Raw genomic sequence first — 17,651 nt, 5'->3', positions numbered from 1 at the left:
TAAACAGCTTAATTTGTTTATCCTATTTATTTATGTGTGCTTTTACAGAACGTATTATGAGATGGAACAACCAAAAGGAATGCATGGGACAATGAAATATAATTACTGTACAAACAAAACAGATAATGAGTTTTACTCTCATAAAATACGACATAGACAAACTCCATGAGAAAAGTATATATACTGGCTTTATCAATTCATTTGTAAAATACCCTTTAATTCCAATAAAACATGGGATTGCACTATGCAGGAATGTAAAATAAATCAATTTAGTACTTTAACTATTTCTTTTATAGTCCTGTTTCATGATTTCACTATCAGCAATATAGTCTATAGCAATTTTTTGGCTTTACCAAATTATCTGCAATAATAAATGGAAATGTTACCAAGAATAAATTGAAATATACTGTAGATCTAGAAATTCATAGTGATACACTAATGGTTCTGAAATATCAGTATAAGCTGTCTTCCTTACCAAAGATTTTGTGTAGAAAATATGAATTTGGTTTGTGGCAAAAAGATTAACTTTACATTTAGACTTCACTTTGAAATTTTTCAAAAAAAAAAGGAAATGTGCAAAAAGGGGTTCACTAAACAATGTAGATCAGAGCTATGTTGTCACTTCTGCAACATGTCACTTTTGTACAAGCACATCTACATGACACAGAAAGTAAATATAACATACTGCCTTGTAATCCTGGCAACAGAAATCACCCAGGATTATGTCCACTGCCCAGTATTTCTCCTAAAACTTGTCTACTCCCAGAAGTAGATATTTCTAGAGAATCTAGTGTTCATTTGTACTGTAATTGAACTTGTTGTATCCCAACAAATAATCAAATAAATAAATAAATAAATTTTGTGTGACCTTGCTAAAACAAAGGATGAGAAGGAAACTGTGCAGGGTTCAGTTTGAAATTAATACATCTTAGTTGGAGCATGCTGCTAATAATGCCAAGAATGTTGGTTCGATCCCCATATGGGCCATTCACTTAAGAGTTTGACTTGATGATTTTTTGTGGGTCCCTTCCAACTCAGAATATTCTGTGATTCTGAATTTAAGTATCTAAATGCAGTTTTGACATAAAAGTGAAAGATGAAACTTCAGAGACACCTGCATGTAGAATACTATGCAAAGGGGCCCATTTCAAAGATAAGTTGTCTCCCATTTCAGTCAATTGAGAAAGAGACCATAAAGTCAGTGGAACCTCCTCCAAAACCAGATATCTGCAGCTCAATTCAGCTGCTCACATTTGAGCCATTTGGGGAACCAAGGGGTTTTGAGATGCTCGCAGCAAGCTGATAGACAGGACCTCCACTGCCTTGTGGAGCATCAGCAGGATGCCAAAAATACTATTGCATTTCTTAGTTGATGAGCTGAATAGCTCCTAAAACCCTATTGACAATATGAGAAAACAAAGTTATTTATAGTTCGTGAGACATAACTCTCTCTTGCTACATTTCCTCTCCATCTTTTGCTTTCCTATTTCTTCCTACAGGTACTCATAAGCAAAAACTAGTGTAAACAGTTTAGGTAATATGTAGCAATTTAGCATATGGTTGACCAACATTTCAGAATTTTTAAGACTCTCTAAGTATCAGAACAGGATAAGCAAAGGGCAAGAAAATCTCTAGGGCCAAATTTGAAGCATTCCTCATCTTGGTGTTCTTTACAATTTGATCCAAATCATGAATCCTAGGCATTTAAGAATCTGATATTTACCTCCTCCAAAAATGCTCCTACCATATAAGAAATTTTCACTCTAAGGAACTGTAACACCCTTTCTCATACTCTTACTCCACTGACATTATAAGTTACACACCTTCAATACCAATTCCTTTTCATCAATAATGGAATTGTTTCTGTAACACTGAGGGTCTGGGTTTCTTTATGCTGTAAAGAACAGGTAAAAGATTCTGACTGTCAGAGATTTTAACTTACGAGATTGAAGTTGTCTCTAGAATCAGAAACAACTCCAATTTTCTTCCTACCAGATATTCACATCACACTGTCCTGCTCTCTCCAAGTAAACCAGTATCTTGATCTATTTATCAACATCTTTCTACATTTCTCAAACAGGTAAATACTGTAAAATCTCATTCTGAAAGTTCCTTTTAAGTAACTTCTTTTTAAGAATTATCATAATGTATCAGTAATGCCATCCAGAGGACCAGAAATACTTTCTTCCCTATATCATATATCTCTTTGCCTATTTTATTTCTGCTCCAGCAGCCTGTTTTCATTATTTGAGAATTGTCTCATTACCAAAAGTCTTCCTCAAAATATACCAAAACACAAAGTTGATGGAGTTTAGCTGCTGGTCTCTACATTCTGGTCTCTACATTCATATGGAAGAGAAGACTTTAGGTAATATATTTAAGAATAATCCTTCTGCTCCTAAAAGGCTAGAAAAGGAAGTGATATCTTCTAGGTTGTAGTCACCTCAGTCTGTCCACAAACATTCTTTATTCTTTGCTATTCCTGTTCTTATGACAAAATTCTTGAATTTTTCTGACAAAGTTTGAATACACCTTCTTCCAATAACCAACTGGTTTTGCATGTACAGACCTCACCTCCTGCATATTTTTCTCCTACAGGTATTCAGTCTCAACTTTTCCTTCAGTTCTAGTTCACTTCTCCATAAGACTTATCTCTTAGGTTTAATCATGCTTTAATTTTAGTCATGGACTGAGCTCTAGACATACAATTAAGTCTAGCTGTTAGAGGTATTTAATTTTTTTAACTATTCCATTGACTTGATGCTCTTCAGTGCTGAACAAACTCCTACAAGGATGTTTGCCACTTATATCATTGAACGGCAGAGGATAAAATTACTTATTTTCAGAGACAGACTTTTCAATATTTTAGGTAACTTATAGAATGGTTTGGGTTGGAAGAGACCTTTAAAGGTCATCTAGTTCCAACCCACCTTCCACAGGCAGGGGCATTGTCCAATAGACCAGGTTCCTCAGGGTCCCATCCAGCCTGGCCTTGAACGCTGCCCGGGATGGGGCATCCACAATGCCCCTGGGCAACAGAACTTCATAGTGGGGAAGGTATCTATGACACAAACTGTTTTGTGTAGTGTTAATATAATAACTTTTTAAAAAATTATTAAAAAGCTTTTAATCAGAAGCCATTTATAGTATTTCTGGCCTTTGTGGGAAAGGCACCTGGCTTTCAAGCCTTTCGGTGGTAAACTTATAATAACCTCTTTACAGTGATCAAAACACGGATTTCTTTCTTCAGTTCCTTACTGACCTATTTTGAACTTGGGTGAGATGTATTCCAGGAATGATTTTCCTGTAAAACTGCATATTTAATTTGACATTACATTCACTAAATTATTGAAAGAAATTAATTACTTGAGTATCTTTTTATTTTCTGCAAACATGATATTCTGCTTTTACAGTCTGACTTACTCATCTTTAGTCAAAGACACTGAGACTCTAAACAGTCAGACTTACAAACTGGAAAATTAACTGGACTAATAACTATTTCTTAACTTCCTCAATCACTAATATAATATGTGTGTTATCAAACTGACTGAATGCTACAAAATTTCATTTCTGTTTCCTTATCTGCATACGATGACTGGCTTGCTAAAGATCTTGCTAACTTCACACTGATGCACTTGACATTTTTCTCACCTTGTTCTTACAGATCTACTTCTAAAACCGATCAAATTTCAGGAGTTCAACTGTTTTGTGTTGTCATTAATTGCACTATTATTTTAAATTGTGGGTCTGTTTCTTAAAAAGAAAATAATCCATGATATTTACATAAGACCTTTTTTTCTCTCTTTGTGAATATCTTAAACTTATCTTTTGGAACAATCAAAGTTAATTGTATTTCCATTTGACTTTTACTTCTGCAATTCTTCATTGACTCTGCCTTGCTGTTCCCATCACAAGAACGCTTTGAGCATAAAATCTAGACAATGATCCACAGACAAAAAGAGTCTGACTTTGCTTGATTTTTATTGCTCTGTTTACTACAGGATTATTGGGAATATCAGCAGCAGTTAACTGACAGGAAGCCAAACAGGAGACTTCCATGTAATCCTTTAACAGCACTTCCACAACAACAGAGAACTTAATCCTTTGAAATCATGGGCAGCACATAAAGTACAGTGACCTAGCCAGGAAGTGAGTGTCATAGGATCAGGCCATTACAGAGATTAAAAACAATCAAGCAAACAAACAAAGTAGATACCTATCAATACAAAAAAATACCTTGGTTGTACTTCTGAAACTACAGTAGTATCCAAGGTGTTGACAGTTAGAATCATGATGAAGCAGGCCCATTCCTGGAAGTGCCACAGAGCCTTATAGTAGAGAATTTTGGATTTTGAGGATTGTCATAAAAATATCCTGACAACTATTTTGGACCTGTTTCATTCTTGTGTGTGTATCCTTTCAAATGAATTTATAAATTATATTTTAATTTCTAAATGAACATTTGGTCTAGCAAAAAAAATATCCTTCTAAGGTATACAAAAAACTTGTGCAACATGCAAATATATAGATATGCAAACAACTCTGCCCAAATTGAATTAGCAACTTATTGGCAAACTGGATAGACATTTCTCGGTTTTTTTAAGGTATTTTAATGCTACTTTTAAAATCTAGTCTTACTTGAAAAGTAAGCCTAGGAAGCACTACTAGAAATCAATCCCTCAAGGTAAATCCAAACCATACATCCAGCCAAACACTGTGAATTCATCTGACTAAACGTCATTGTCTGTACTACAAATGTCTATATCTGAACTAGTCACCCCAGGCTCATTTTTCACTCATACATTTACATTTCCAAAGCACAACTCACCTCACTCTAAAGTAGCTACCTAAAACAGGTTGAAGAAACTATGCCCTAGAAGACAGCGAAATGAATTCCATCCCTTGTACCTGGCCCCATGGTCATATTTTAACAAATTAATCTCACACTACATACACAGCTTCCTGTTATACATGTGAATATGCAAACTGCCAGTCAGAAAATTTGTAGTACCTTCTCTATGTCATGTGTTATGTGTAGATACCCATCCTACATGTCACAAAATATTTCATTTGAGCGTATGGCTGCTATTAACTTCAAACTGTATCTTGGAAACATGCAGGATAAAACAGATAATAGGATCCCATATTATTTTTTAAAAAGACAATATTCCAGTTACAGCCTACATATATAGTTTGCATCCTCTAAGCTCATATAAAAATGTATTAAAAGCTAAAATAAATAATTTTAATAACGTATATAGAACTGATTAATGAGGTGGGGTACAGTGTCCTCTAATATAAAGATGGTTAAGCCCTATTAAAGGAGGTCATATACACTTTGACTTAAGATCTACTTATTCTAAATGGGAAAAAAAATGTGCATATACATATTTATACTAGCATACTTTTTTTTTTAAATGTTCCACTAATGTGGGGATTTCCTCTGTTATATTAAAGTTCCTATAAATAGTTTTAAGATATAGTTTTAAGGATACCGTATTTTCTGCAGACATGACAAAGGAAAATTAAGTAAAATTTTGGTCTGCATCCTATTTCAAACTTTATAGGTATATCCCAATTTTCATGTTTGCCAATGTGTAAAAATAGATTGTTTAGGAGCTGATAGTACTATTTTTATTCTAAAATATTTATTGTAGAGCAATTACCTTTTACTATTTCAAAGTTTTAAATCAAACCTCTCCTGACACAAAGAAAACTTGACCACAGTTCATGTTTCAGATAAAGAGGAAATGAAAGCAGCTTCACTATTCATGCAATTGTACACAGCATATCTTTTTACACATTCAAGAATATCACTTTAAAGTAATGTCAGCATTTCTATTTTGAATGCATAATATCTCTACAAATAGTAGTTTACTTAAGTCAGTTTTTTTCAGTTTTTTCAGTTTTCTGCCAGTTTGGGATATAATCAATGTTGTTCTCATTCCCTTTCTGTAAATGAGTATAGCACATCCAGCTTCACAGGAGTGCTATCATGTTTGCATAACACTTTTCCTGTAAAACACAGAAATGTTCATAGGAAACTTCGGCATTCAACACAGGACACAGATCACATAGGGTTAAATAAGACTGGGCCAACACTGAATTCAAAAAATTTAAATAGAGAATAACTAACCACTCAGTGTATGAGGTAATTTTTCTGCAGAAAAATATGCTATATGACAGTGAAATTAAAATTGCAGTGTACTATACAGATGGAATGCTGTAACATTAAGGTCGTACAGGCATTCTGATATTTGCTAATGTTATGTCTTTTGTCTTTTGAAATTCAGTGACAGCCCTTTAACATAGGCTTTGGATTTAATTCTACTCAATGCAAGAATATAGTCAAATCAAAAGATTTTACATTATATCTGACGCACAGACAATTCTGGCATTTTTTTCAAGTTTACAGTACAGGAAAATTCTGCTTAAAGTGGAAGGTTTTTCTATTCAGGATATCTAACTGCACTTTCAAGTTGCAAGTGCAATTGTATTTTCAAAGTTCTCATGGCCCTTGTCTCTGTAGGAAGGCGTGCCCGCCAATTTTCAGAAGTACTTCCTGTAATCTTACAAAAGGTCATCATTTTGGAAAATGGAAAATAAGTTACATAATTAGTGTAAAGTAACTTATGTAAGTACTGTAAACTCTTCTATATTGAAACATTTTAGGATGGCCAGTATGTTCTGGTATTGAAAGTTTGCACTTAACTCCAGGTTTGCTCACACAGCAGTTACAAAAGACAAAAGCTGGAGCTTCTATAGTCCCTTTGCTGCCCACCCTCTCCATGAAGTGAACTTGCTCATTTTCCTCTTAAGAGTTTCTTTCCTTCCAGGTGAGCTCTATGAACTAGCTCACCACCAGTCTGACATGAGCTCAAGGCAGTCATGCCTCCCAAAAAAATGAAAGCTGTTGCTCCTGTTACCAGTAGAGGGGTGTCAATACAGACAGAACCCTCTAAAAAGGATGCAGCCACTCAGGCCTCTGGCTGCATAGACTGTTTGAGCCTGGACCTACTACCAAAGGACAGTGTGAGAAGCGCCTGCATACGATGTGAGCAGGTGAACGATTTGCTGGGTCTGGTGGCAGAGCTAAAGGAAGAGGTTGACAGGCTCAGAAACATAAGGGAGAGTGAAAGGGAAATTGACTGGTGGAGTCACACCCTTTCCACTCCCAAGGAAGCCCAGCAGGAGGTGGTGAAGCCCAGCCCCTCCTGCCATCAGGCAGACAGAACAGACCATAGGGATGGGGACGAATGGAAACAGGTGCCTGGTTGTAGAGGCAAAAACACCCCCTCTCGACCCCTTTCACCTGCCAGGGTGCCCTTAAAAAACAGGTATATGTCCCTGGACTCGGACAGTCTGTTGGAGGACTGTCAAGAGGAGGATCTATCTACAAGATCTTCTGGTTACCCCCAGTCTACTGGACGGGTTACAACTACAGGTAAGAGGAAAAAGAGAAGGGTTGTTGTAATCAGTGACTCCCTTCTGAGGGGAACTGAGGGCCCTATGTGTCGGCCAGACCTGTCCCACAGGGAAGTTTGCTGCCTTCCCAGGGCCAGGGTGAGGGATATTACCAAAAGACTTCCTAAGCTTATCCAACCCTCAGACTATTACCCACTGTTGGTTGTCCAGGTTGGAAGTGATGACATTAATAAAAGGAGTACCAGAGTAATTAAAAAAGATTTCAAGGCACTGACCCGATCTCTTCATGGGACAGGAGCACAGGTAGTAATTGCCTCAGTTCCTGTGCTAGCTGGGATGAATGAGGAGAGGTTTAGGAAAGCCCAGCTGACCAATAGGTGGCTTAGGGTATGGTGCTATCGTCAAAATTTTGGGTTTTTTGATCATGGGGCAAACTCCGTGTTGCCCAGTCTCGTCAAAGCAGATGGGCTTCATTTATCTAGGAAGGGCAAAAGAACTGTAGCCCATAAGTTGGCAGGGTTGGTTAGGAGGGCTTTAAACTAGGTTTGAAGGGGGAAGGGACGGCAACTGGGCTCTCCAGAGATAGGCCTAAGGGCATAGAGCCCGAGTTGAGAAGGAAATCAATGGCCCAGCTGAAGTGCATGTACACCAATGCACGCAGTATGGGAAACAAACAAGAGGCGCTGGAAGCCATAGTGCAGCAGGAAAACTATGACATAGTTGCTGTCACAGAAACGTGGTGGGATGACTCACATGACTGGAATGCTGCTATGGGGGCCTACAAGCTCTTCAGAAAGGACAGGCAGGGAAGGAGGGGTGGAGGGGTGGCTTTATATGTTAGAGAGTCTCTTGACTCTGTTGAAGTTGAGGTCAGCAGTAACAAGGTTGAGTGCCTGTGGGCCAGAATCAGGGGCAAGGCCAACAAGGCTGACACCCTTGTGGGTGTCTGTTACAGACCACCCAACCAGGATAATGAAGGAGATGAATTGTTCTACAAGCAGCTGGCGGATGTCTCAGAATCTCCAGCCCTTGTTCTTGTGGGTGACTTTAACCTGCCAGATATCTGCTGGGAGCTTCATACTGCAGAGAAGAGGCAGTCAAGGAGGTTCCTGGAGTGTATAGAAGACAATTTCCTTCATCAACTGGTAAGTGAACCTACCGGGGTAAGGCCCTGCTAGACCTACTGTTTACAAACAGAGAGGGGCTGGTAGATGACGTAGTGGTTGGAGTGACCATGAAATAATAGAATTTTCAGTCCTCAGGGATGTAAGGAGAGTCACCATTAAAACCTCTACTTTGGACTTCCGGAGAGCAGATTTTGGCCTATTCAAAGAACTGATTCAGAGCATACCCTGGGAAACAACCCTTAAAGGCAAGGGGGTCCAGGAGGGATGGACATGTTTTATGAGGGAGATTTTGAATGCAGAGCAACAGGCTGTCCCAGTGTGCCGGAAGGCCAGCTGGAGGGGAAGACGGCCAGCTTGGTTAAATAGGGAGATTCTGCAGAAAATCAGGGACAAAAAGAAAGTTTACAGACTATGGAAAAAAGGGCTGGCTACTTACGAAGAATTTACAGATAGAGCTAGGTCATGCAGGAAAAAAATTAGGGAAAGAAAAGTGGAATTTGAAGTAAATTTGGCTATTTCAGTTAGGGATAACAAAAAGTCCTTTTATAAATACATTAATAACAAAAGGAGGGGCAAGGAAAACCTACATTCTCTGTTGGACTTGGAGGGAAATATAGTTAAGGAAGATAAGGAGAAGGTTGAGGTACTTAACACCTACTTTGCTTCAGTTTTCACCAGTAAGACAGGTGGCCCTCAAGACAACTGGCCTCTGGAGCTGGTAGACAGGGAGAGGGAGCTGAATAGCCCTCCTGTATTCCAGGAGGAAATAGTGACCGACTTACTGAGCCAGCTGGATCCTAACAAGTCTATGGGACCAGACGGGATCCATCCCAGGGTGATGAGGGAGCTGGCAGAAGAGCTTGCCAAACCGCTCTCCATCATCTTCCAACAGTCCTGGCTCTCTGGGGAGGTCCCAGATGATTGGAGGTTGGCGAATGTCACCCCAATCCACAAAAAGGGCTGCAAGCAGGACCCTGGCAACTACAGGCCTGTCAGCCTGACCTCCGTGCCTGGCAGGGTTATGGAGCAGTTCATCCTGAGTGCGATCACACAGAACCTTCAGAGTGGACAAGGGATTAGACCCAGCCAGCATGGGTTTAGGAGGGGCAGGTCCTGTCTGACCAACCTGATCTCTTTTTACGATCAGGTGACCCACCTGGTGGATGAGGGGAAGGCTGTGGATGTGGTCTATCTGGACTTCAGCAAGGCCTTTGACACTGTCTCCCATAATATACTCCTGGAAAAGCTGGTAGCCCATGGCCTGGACAAGTATAGCCTCTCCTGGATTAGGAGCTGACTGGAGGGTCGGGCCCAGAGAGTGCTGGTGAATGGAGCTGCATCCAGCTGGCGGCCAGTCACCAGTGGTGTTCCCCAGGGGTCTGTATTGGGTCCAGTCCTGTTTATTGATCTTTATTGGTGATTTAGGTGAGGGGATTGAGTCCAGCATCAGCAAATTTGCTGATGACACTAAGCTGGGAGGGAGTGTCGATCTGCTGGAAGGCAGGAGGGCTCTGCAGAGGGATCTGGATAGACTTGAGAGATGGGCTGATTCCAGTGGGATGAAGTTCAATAAGGCCAAGTGCCGGGTCCTGCGCTTTGGCCACAACAACCCCCTGCAGTGCTACAGGCTGGGCACAGAGTGGCTGGAGAGCAGCCAGGCAGAAAGGGACCTTGGAGTATTAATTGACAGGAAGCTCAACATGAGCTAACAGTGTGCCCAGGTGGCCAAGAAGGCCAAGAAGGCCTGTATCAAAAATAGCGTGGCCAGCAGGACCAGGGAAGTGATCCTTCCCCTGTACTCTGCGTTGGTGAGGCCACACCTTGAGTACTGTGTTCAGTTCTGGGTCCCTCAGTTCAGAAAGGATATTGAGGGGCTGGAGCGAGTCCAGAGAAGAGCAACAAGGCTGGTGAAGGGACTGGAGCACAAACCCTATGGGGAGAGGCTGAGGGAGCTGGGGTTGTTTAGCCTGGAGAAGAGGAGGCTCAGAGGTGACCTCATCACTGTCTGTAACTACCTGAAGGGAAGTTCTAGCCAGGTGGGGGCTGGTCTCTTCTCCCAGGCACTCTGCAATAGTACAAGGGGGCACAGGCTTAAGCTCTGCCAGGGGAAATTTAAGTTGGATATCAGAAAAAAATTCTTTCCAGAGAGAGTAATCAGGCATTGGAATGGGCTGCCCAGAGAGGTGGTGGATTCACCATCCCTAGAGATTTGTAAACGCAGATTGGATGTGGCGCTGAGTGCCATGATCTAGTAAATGGACTAGAGTTGGACCAAGGGTTGGACTCGATGATCTTGGAGGTCTTTTCCAACCCAATCGATTCTATGATTCTATGATTAATATGTACTCTGTTCAGACACTGCTGTATGGCAGTGACATATTTCTTCTCTTTGGCTATTATTTGGACTTTTGGGCAAATAGTATAGCAAAAAAAAAAAGAAGCACTAAATTACATCAACAGGATCACATAAATATTGCCACTGAAAAAGGAAAAAGTGAATGAACACTAATATAAAATTTCATGTCAGAATAGTCCTATAAACTGAGTTATCTAACACCTATCAGCATCTACTTTTAAAAAATAAATTAATAGCAAATTTCTGCTAATTGAAAATAGGAATGTATGTATCTATATAGAGAGATATAAAAGAAGTTATGAACTAGTGAAACACAACCAGCGCTGTGATATATTCAGAGAATTAGGAAAATTTAGTCTGATGTAGTTTTTATGCGCTGGAAAACTACTGTGCCACCAGGCACTTTTTCAGCTGGAGGTATTGGTTTCTTCTGTTTTATTTTTAGTTCTTTCTATAAGACTAATAGTAACATATGAATAAATTGCAATCTTTGATTCTGGCGCGCTGCTCTGTTCTAACTTTTACAATGTAATTTCAAGTTGCTACTAATATGAGGTATGTCCTTTATATTTTCATATATCTCTCTGCTGAGTGAAAATAAATTGATGTAGTGAAACTGCTAACAAGCTAAGCCTTTAAAACCATGGGCAGGTGATGAAAGCTACTTCATGTCTAAAGCATCCCCAGGTCACAGCTGTCACACTCACTGCAATTCATTGCTGTCACAATCTGCTGTCCCTGCTTGTTGTTGCTCTCCTCTTATTCATCCCACTCATATATCTAAACATTCCATTACAAAAAGACATCTAATGTTCGTCTCATGTTCAAAAGGGCACAACACTCTTCTGAAATATAATTCTGAAGATTTTAGAGCTCAGAGTTCACTGCCAAATCTAAGGTGCTGCTTTGTAAGGCTTCCCTTGTAATTTTGTCTTCATCTCATGTCCTGAATACAGTAGGATAAAATAAATGTTTAGTTAGTACATGATCTCAGATTTATTCCAACTTCTTATCATGAAGAAATGAAATATTGCCCAGTAATAGAAAGGCATTTGAAGCTTTGTGAATTTAAAGATAACAGCACTAGCTGTGAACTCAGTGAATTGGAAGGAAAGGTCAGCAAGTCATCTACTGTGGCACTGTTCACAAAGGCAATTTATCCAATGAACCCGGTTGTTTATAATCTGAAGAGTCAGATTTTCTAAGACTTAAATTTGTTCTTTGTTACTTAATTAGACATGGTTACTATTGATTTACTTTTCAGAGTAGACATTTCTCATAGGCCTTCCAACTTTCAAGCAGAGTTTAAACTGGTAAACGTCCTAATTCTAACCACAAATCTATGTTGTCTTTTCAGAGTACAACTACAAACTCGAAGATAAGTGATTTACAAAATTTTCAAAACAACTTGTGGAAATATTGTCACTGAGGAAAAAATATTTCAGTAAAAATTAGGTTAAAAAATGAGTAAAAGATAAGGAAAACAAACCCAAGAAGCTTAAAAATGTAGCAGTAAAAAAAAAAGTATAATCCTAATAACAAACAGCTTCATGAAAGAGAGCAACTGCACTATTTATCCATTCCTGTAAAAATAAAGAAAAAGGAGGTTTGACCTTCTCTCTTACATTTCTTCTCTGAGATATTTATTTTGATTGTAGTATAAGTCATTATTCATAAACATTACATTGCCAGCACAAGGTTCAAAAAGTATGCTGACTACAGTTTCCTGCTCAACTACTCAGTGAATATAATTCGATGGACATTAAAATCACAGCCTCTGACTATGTCTAGTGAAGAACAAGTAAAGTGCCAGTGACATTATGTCCATCCTCATGGGAAGAAAATTCCCTAACAATGACCTCATGATCCTGGATCCGTGACCATATTAATCCGCCATAGATAAAAACAGAGGATATAAATATAGACATACCATAGCACAATGGTGCTGAAGGAATGAGTATGATAGTCCTGCAAGAGAAAGTTCCTTAGCCCTCACAGTCTTACTGAACTATGTGCTTATATTTAGAAGTGAGTTTTGGATGGCAGATTAACAGTTGTGTTTATGCATTTACCTGTAGTAGAAATGTATTGTGGCCAGTATGTCACAGGCCTTGACTGAGGAAGTCACAGCAGCACTTGGGTAACGACTCCATCAGGTTCTACATAAATGACTCAAAACTCTTCACTATTTTGCAAACTTAAAAAAAAAAGTGCATCTCACCCTTGGATGAGCACACTTTTCTAAAGAGACTTTAGGTTGATTTTGTCATTTAAATCTTTTCATTGTAATTCACATATGTTTAAACTATGGTTATCTGCAAACCATATGGGAAGACGAAACCTGTTTTTTTCAAATAACTTGCCCAGGATGTTATGCAGGAGCTATGCCAAAGTTGGCAGATATGATGAAGATTTAATTAGCATGAATATGAGATAGCTGAATTTTCAAAAATGATAGACATATATAGTGTAGAGTATTAATACAAGCAAATGCCCAAATAAGGAATATTTTGAAAAAAATATTATTCATTACTTTCAAGTTACAAAGTGTTGATAATGTTTCAGAGAGCTCAAAATTGCTAGGTGCTTTCAAAATCTTCACCTAGATAAGGAAATACTATCTCTCCAATTAGATGAGTTACAAGTAGCAAAGGAACTTCAGGATAAGGAAATTTTACTGGTATGGGACTGCCTATGGTTAAAATAATATATCCAGTTACATGGTAACAGTGTCTCCCTTTCAGAGTCCAATTGTTTAAACTAGACAGGCATACACCACATGAGCCAGAAGTACTTCTCAGGTAAGTGCCTACTGGGTCCAGCAATGTTCCCACAATGGGGTTAGATCTATGAGCACAGCAGAACCTGCTTTCCACAAAAAAACCATTTTCGCATGGCCTAGGAGATCTGGTGTACTTGAAATATCCCTGATTTTGGTAACTGGAGATAAAGATCAAGGGTCACATTGGGATATGCTCTCACAGACATATTTAAATGTAGGCCATGGTAACTTAGGCAATTTTAATAGCTAGAAGTAACTTGTAAATCAGCTTTACAAGCTAGAATTCAGCTTGTCGAAGTTTAGAAAGATACCAATGCTCATGAAGGTCAAACTTTGTACTTTTACATGTGAAATCAAATGGCTCATAGAAAATGAAAGCGGGGAAATAGCACAGAAATAGTGAAAACAAATTTTTGCCACCATAGTAACTCATATATGTTAGGTGTTGTTTAGCACGTGCTCTATCCCAATCTTAGGATACCTCTATAATACCAGTGGTCACTGTTCCAATTAAGAAAATAAATTTAGAATGAAACAGAGCACTACATGTGTCCCAGAACACATCAGTATCATGTTACTCCTACTAAACAACAGTAAAGTAAAAATAGAAAATAAAAGTGAAAAAATCACCATATAACAAACAGTTAGCAGTAGTGTGTTTATATTCCCAGGATATGGGCAAGATGGAAATTAGGGTGGAATCTAGTCTGGTTGGCATAGCACCTAAATTAACAATTCTTCTCAAAATAATGTCTTTCCTCGCCCTTTTAACAAAGTTGAGAAAGGTATGCCACTGCAGGCCTTCAAAGAAGACTCTGCATTAGGAAATGGAGGTACCTACATTAGGTTATCAGATCACATAGGTCAGTATCAACATAGGTTGGTTGACTTTTAACTGAATGGTTCTGGGCTTGTTTAGGTTAAAGAGGAAAGCTGCACTAACACCTTGAATGTCTTAATAAAGTCAGACCTCTTCACTCTACTGAAATCATCACAAACTTAAAAACTTTTGCAACTCTTGATTTGAAGGTTCAGGAGATTTTAACTTTACCTAATTTTTATCAAAGGAATTTCATTAATAGACAGATTTCTGACACAGCCATAAAAAAACACATAACCATGTCTTTATATTTCTATTTCTACAATATGTTAGAGAAAAACACAGAAGTTTGTCTACTTTCTGTTTCTCACTTATTAGAGCTAAAGAAGGGTAACAGGCAAAATGCAGATATTGGAATAAAAGCTGAAGTGAATTATGTAGTTGTAATGCCTTTAAAATGAAAACATCATATTCAGTAAGAAGAAGAATAATGCCTCTATAGCCAGACTAATTTAGTTAAAGTCTTCAAATAAAACCTAAAACAGGTAGGCAATTTCAGACTCAGATACTTTTGAGATGTCTCTATAATACTGTAGTTCTGGCCTGCAGATTACTGGGTCTGTTCTGTGCAACTTCATTCTAATTTGTTCTGGGATTTAGGAAAATTAGGTTCTGCAGAGGTAAAGTATCAAGTCTTTCAGTCTTCTTCAGATAATGTGCAGCATTTCAGTTCAAACGCTTACATTTTAACGTTGGAAGAACCAACTCTTCTAGTATAAGAAAAGAGTAATTTTTCCTTTATATCTTGAGGAATGTTGCCATTAGATGACAGAACATGAAATATGAGAAATGACAAAGATGTGTATCTCACATAAAAATCGTTCAACTTGAGTGCTGCTGATTTAGAGAGGGGGAAAGAAACTGAGAAGATAACACTGGCCACCAGCAGCATACTGTGGTCCCAGAGACACAACCCTTCATTTTCTTGTATCTACTGACTTTATGACCCAGCTTAGAACATTTGACACCTATGCATCTTTCTGATGGTTGGGAGTGTGCTACAATGTAGTGCTTTTTAGGTTGTTTGGTTTGCTAAAGTTACCTTAATAACAGATGTCTCCACTCTGGATGGAGGACTCTGCACTTGTGCTGCTGCTGCCATGTTGGCGATGGTACTAAGGTGATTCATCTGGCTCATTGCCATCGTGACAGATGCTGGAGGTAGGCTCACAGGAATTAGCGGGTGGGGCATCATCATAAAAGGAAGTTCCAATCCTGTTGGTGACAAAAAAAAAAAAGCAAACAGGTTTATGCATCTTTTTTTAAACACTGTCTTCTTTTTCTCCTGAGGGACAATATTCAAGTGATGGGTGACAAGATGGTTCACACTGCAGGACAAAGCAGATCTATGTCAGTTCTTTTCTGGGATATGCATGGGTGAATCACTAGCAACCATGGAGGGCTTCTAGCCACAAGGAGAGGCTATGAGACCTCTTAGTTTGTTCATATCAGTGTAATGTATGATATCATTGCTAAGCAATGGCTATTTATGATAGTTTTTAATATCTGCTGTAAGGTGCCTTAGCAATACATTATTATGCCACTGATGCACAAGTTAGCAGTTATTTTAAGTATCCATTTTATTGAATACATATTTATTCTTTACTATCTCCACTTCCTCTGCTTAATACTTTAAAGGAAGTATTCCAGTATTCCACACGTCCTAGATTTTTTCATTGCCTTAAACACACCAAAAAAAAAAGAAAAAAAAAAAAAAGAAAAAACCAAACCAAACCAAACCAAAAAACCAGGAACTGGAAAACTGCTGATGTTAGTGCTGAAAGATGTCAACCCGTACCATTTGGCAGAAGGTGGTTCTGTTGAAGAGGATTGAGAGGATGGCTAACTGGAACATTATGCTGTCCAGGCAAGTTGGGGTGGTTAACAGAGGCCTGTGATCCTTGGGTGGGGGGAGACTGAAGTTTTTCTTTATCCCAAGAACCATCACTGCTGCCTGTGGGGAATGAATATATATTATTTGGGTGAATGAAGACTCCAAATTTTCAATTTCCGAATTTGGAAGCAAGGCCAGCAATCTAAACTTTTTTGCAAGTGGTAAGTTAATTTTTTTTTTTTATTATGTGGGCTGGGGGAAGGACTTAGGCTTTTTTTCCCACCCTCTGAAAGAGGCACATAAGGAGAACTTTTTAATTTTAATAGCACACAAACTTAGAAGTGTTACAGTCGTGCTCATTTACATGAAGTCTGTGTTTCACGTATATTTTACATATGCTTTTCCCATAGTTAGCAAGTAAAACTATATATGGCATTTGTTTTATACGTGAGAGAATACTTTTGCAAAATGTCTAACTAAAGAACATAGCCTGTTATACCTATTAAAACTTAAACTGCAGCCATATTTCTTCCTGTATTTGTGAATAAATAAACATTATATGAAGTTACTTAAAATTTAATTTATTGGAGGCACAAAAATGTATGTATATGTGCTTGGCTGATGATTTTTATTTCATATTATTAATTAAAATGTAGGGGATTACATTGATTACTACAGTCTTCTGGTAGTGGAACAGACTAACAGCAAGGAAGAATGTGGACAAATAACTATTGAGATGAAAAATAATTAATTGATTTGAGAAACACCCTTTTTCACTATTGCAGACCTCATGAAAACTACTCACAGAATTAAAGAACAGGAAAAAAATAAAGGAAAATACTATATTCTCTATGTAAAGGACATCAACAATTCATGTATCATCATTAATTTGTATATTTCTATGCAATGAAAAGTTTAAAATCTTCCAATCAGGCAAGTTATATTATTCACAGTACGCACTTATGTATAATGCTGAGTATAGGTATGTTTATGCATACAAAGTAATCTATACACTCACTTCCTGAGTTTATTTACCATACACAATCAATAAAAAATGTTTGACTATATTAATAAATATGGATATATGCATGCATTCTCAGCAATATTAAAATATCCATCAGCAATATATGATTGCTTCCTTTTTCATGTAGAGCACAATTTCAACCTCCTGACTTTGAAAGTTTCTACTATTTTCATGGGAATGTCTTTTGATAAGGACTTTAGGATAACACCAGTAGAGATGTATT

At 38.2% G+C, this 17,651-nt stretch overlaps 1 protein-coding gene across 6 annotated transcripts in view; it reads right to left on the bottom strand.

Annotated features, from left to right (window-relative positions):
- DACH1 (dachshund family transcription factor 1) overlaps nucleotides 1–17,651 on the bottom strand; it is a 363,193-nt gene that overhangs the window by 110,438 nt on the left and 235,104 nt on the right. For 3 of the 6 annotated variants that reach the window (XM_071550161.1, XM_071550144.1, XM_071550152.1), the window contains exons 4-5: nucleotides 16,369–16,524; nucleotides 15,613–15,785 (exon numbers count right to left, since the gene is read on the bottom strand). In XM_071550161.1, the coding sequence (XP_071406262.1) occupies nucleotides 15,613–15,785; nucleotides 16,369–16,524 (329 nt within the window). The remainder of the gene's footprint in view (nucleotides 1–15,612; nucleotides 15,786–16,368; nucleotides 16,525–17,651) is intronic. The other 3 variants (XM_071550169.1, XM_071550187.1, XM_071550178.1) reach the window with 1 other exon arrangement.

This window comes from Pithys albifrons, chromosome 1 (assembly GCF_047495875.1).
Source record: "Pithys albifrons albifrons isolate INPA30051 chromosome 1, PitAlb_v1, whole genome shotgun sequence".
NCBI lineage: Eukaryota > Metazoa > Chordata > Aves > Passeriformes > Thamnophilidae > Pithys > Pithys albifrons.
This window is presented reverse-complemented; position numbering and strand designations above follow the sequence as displayed.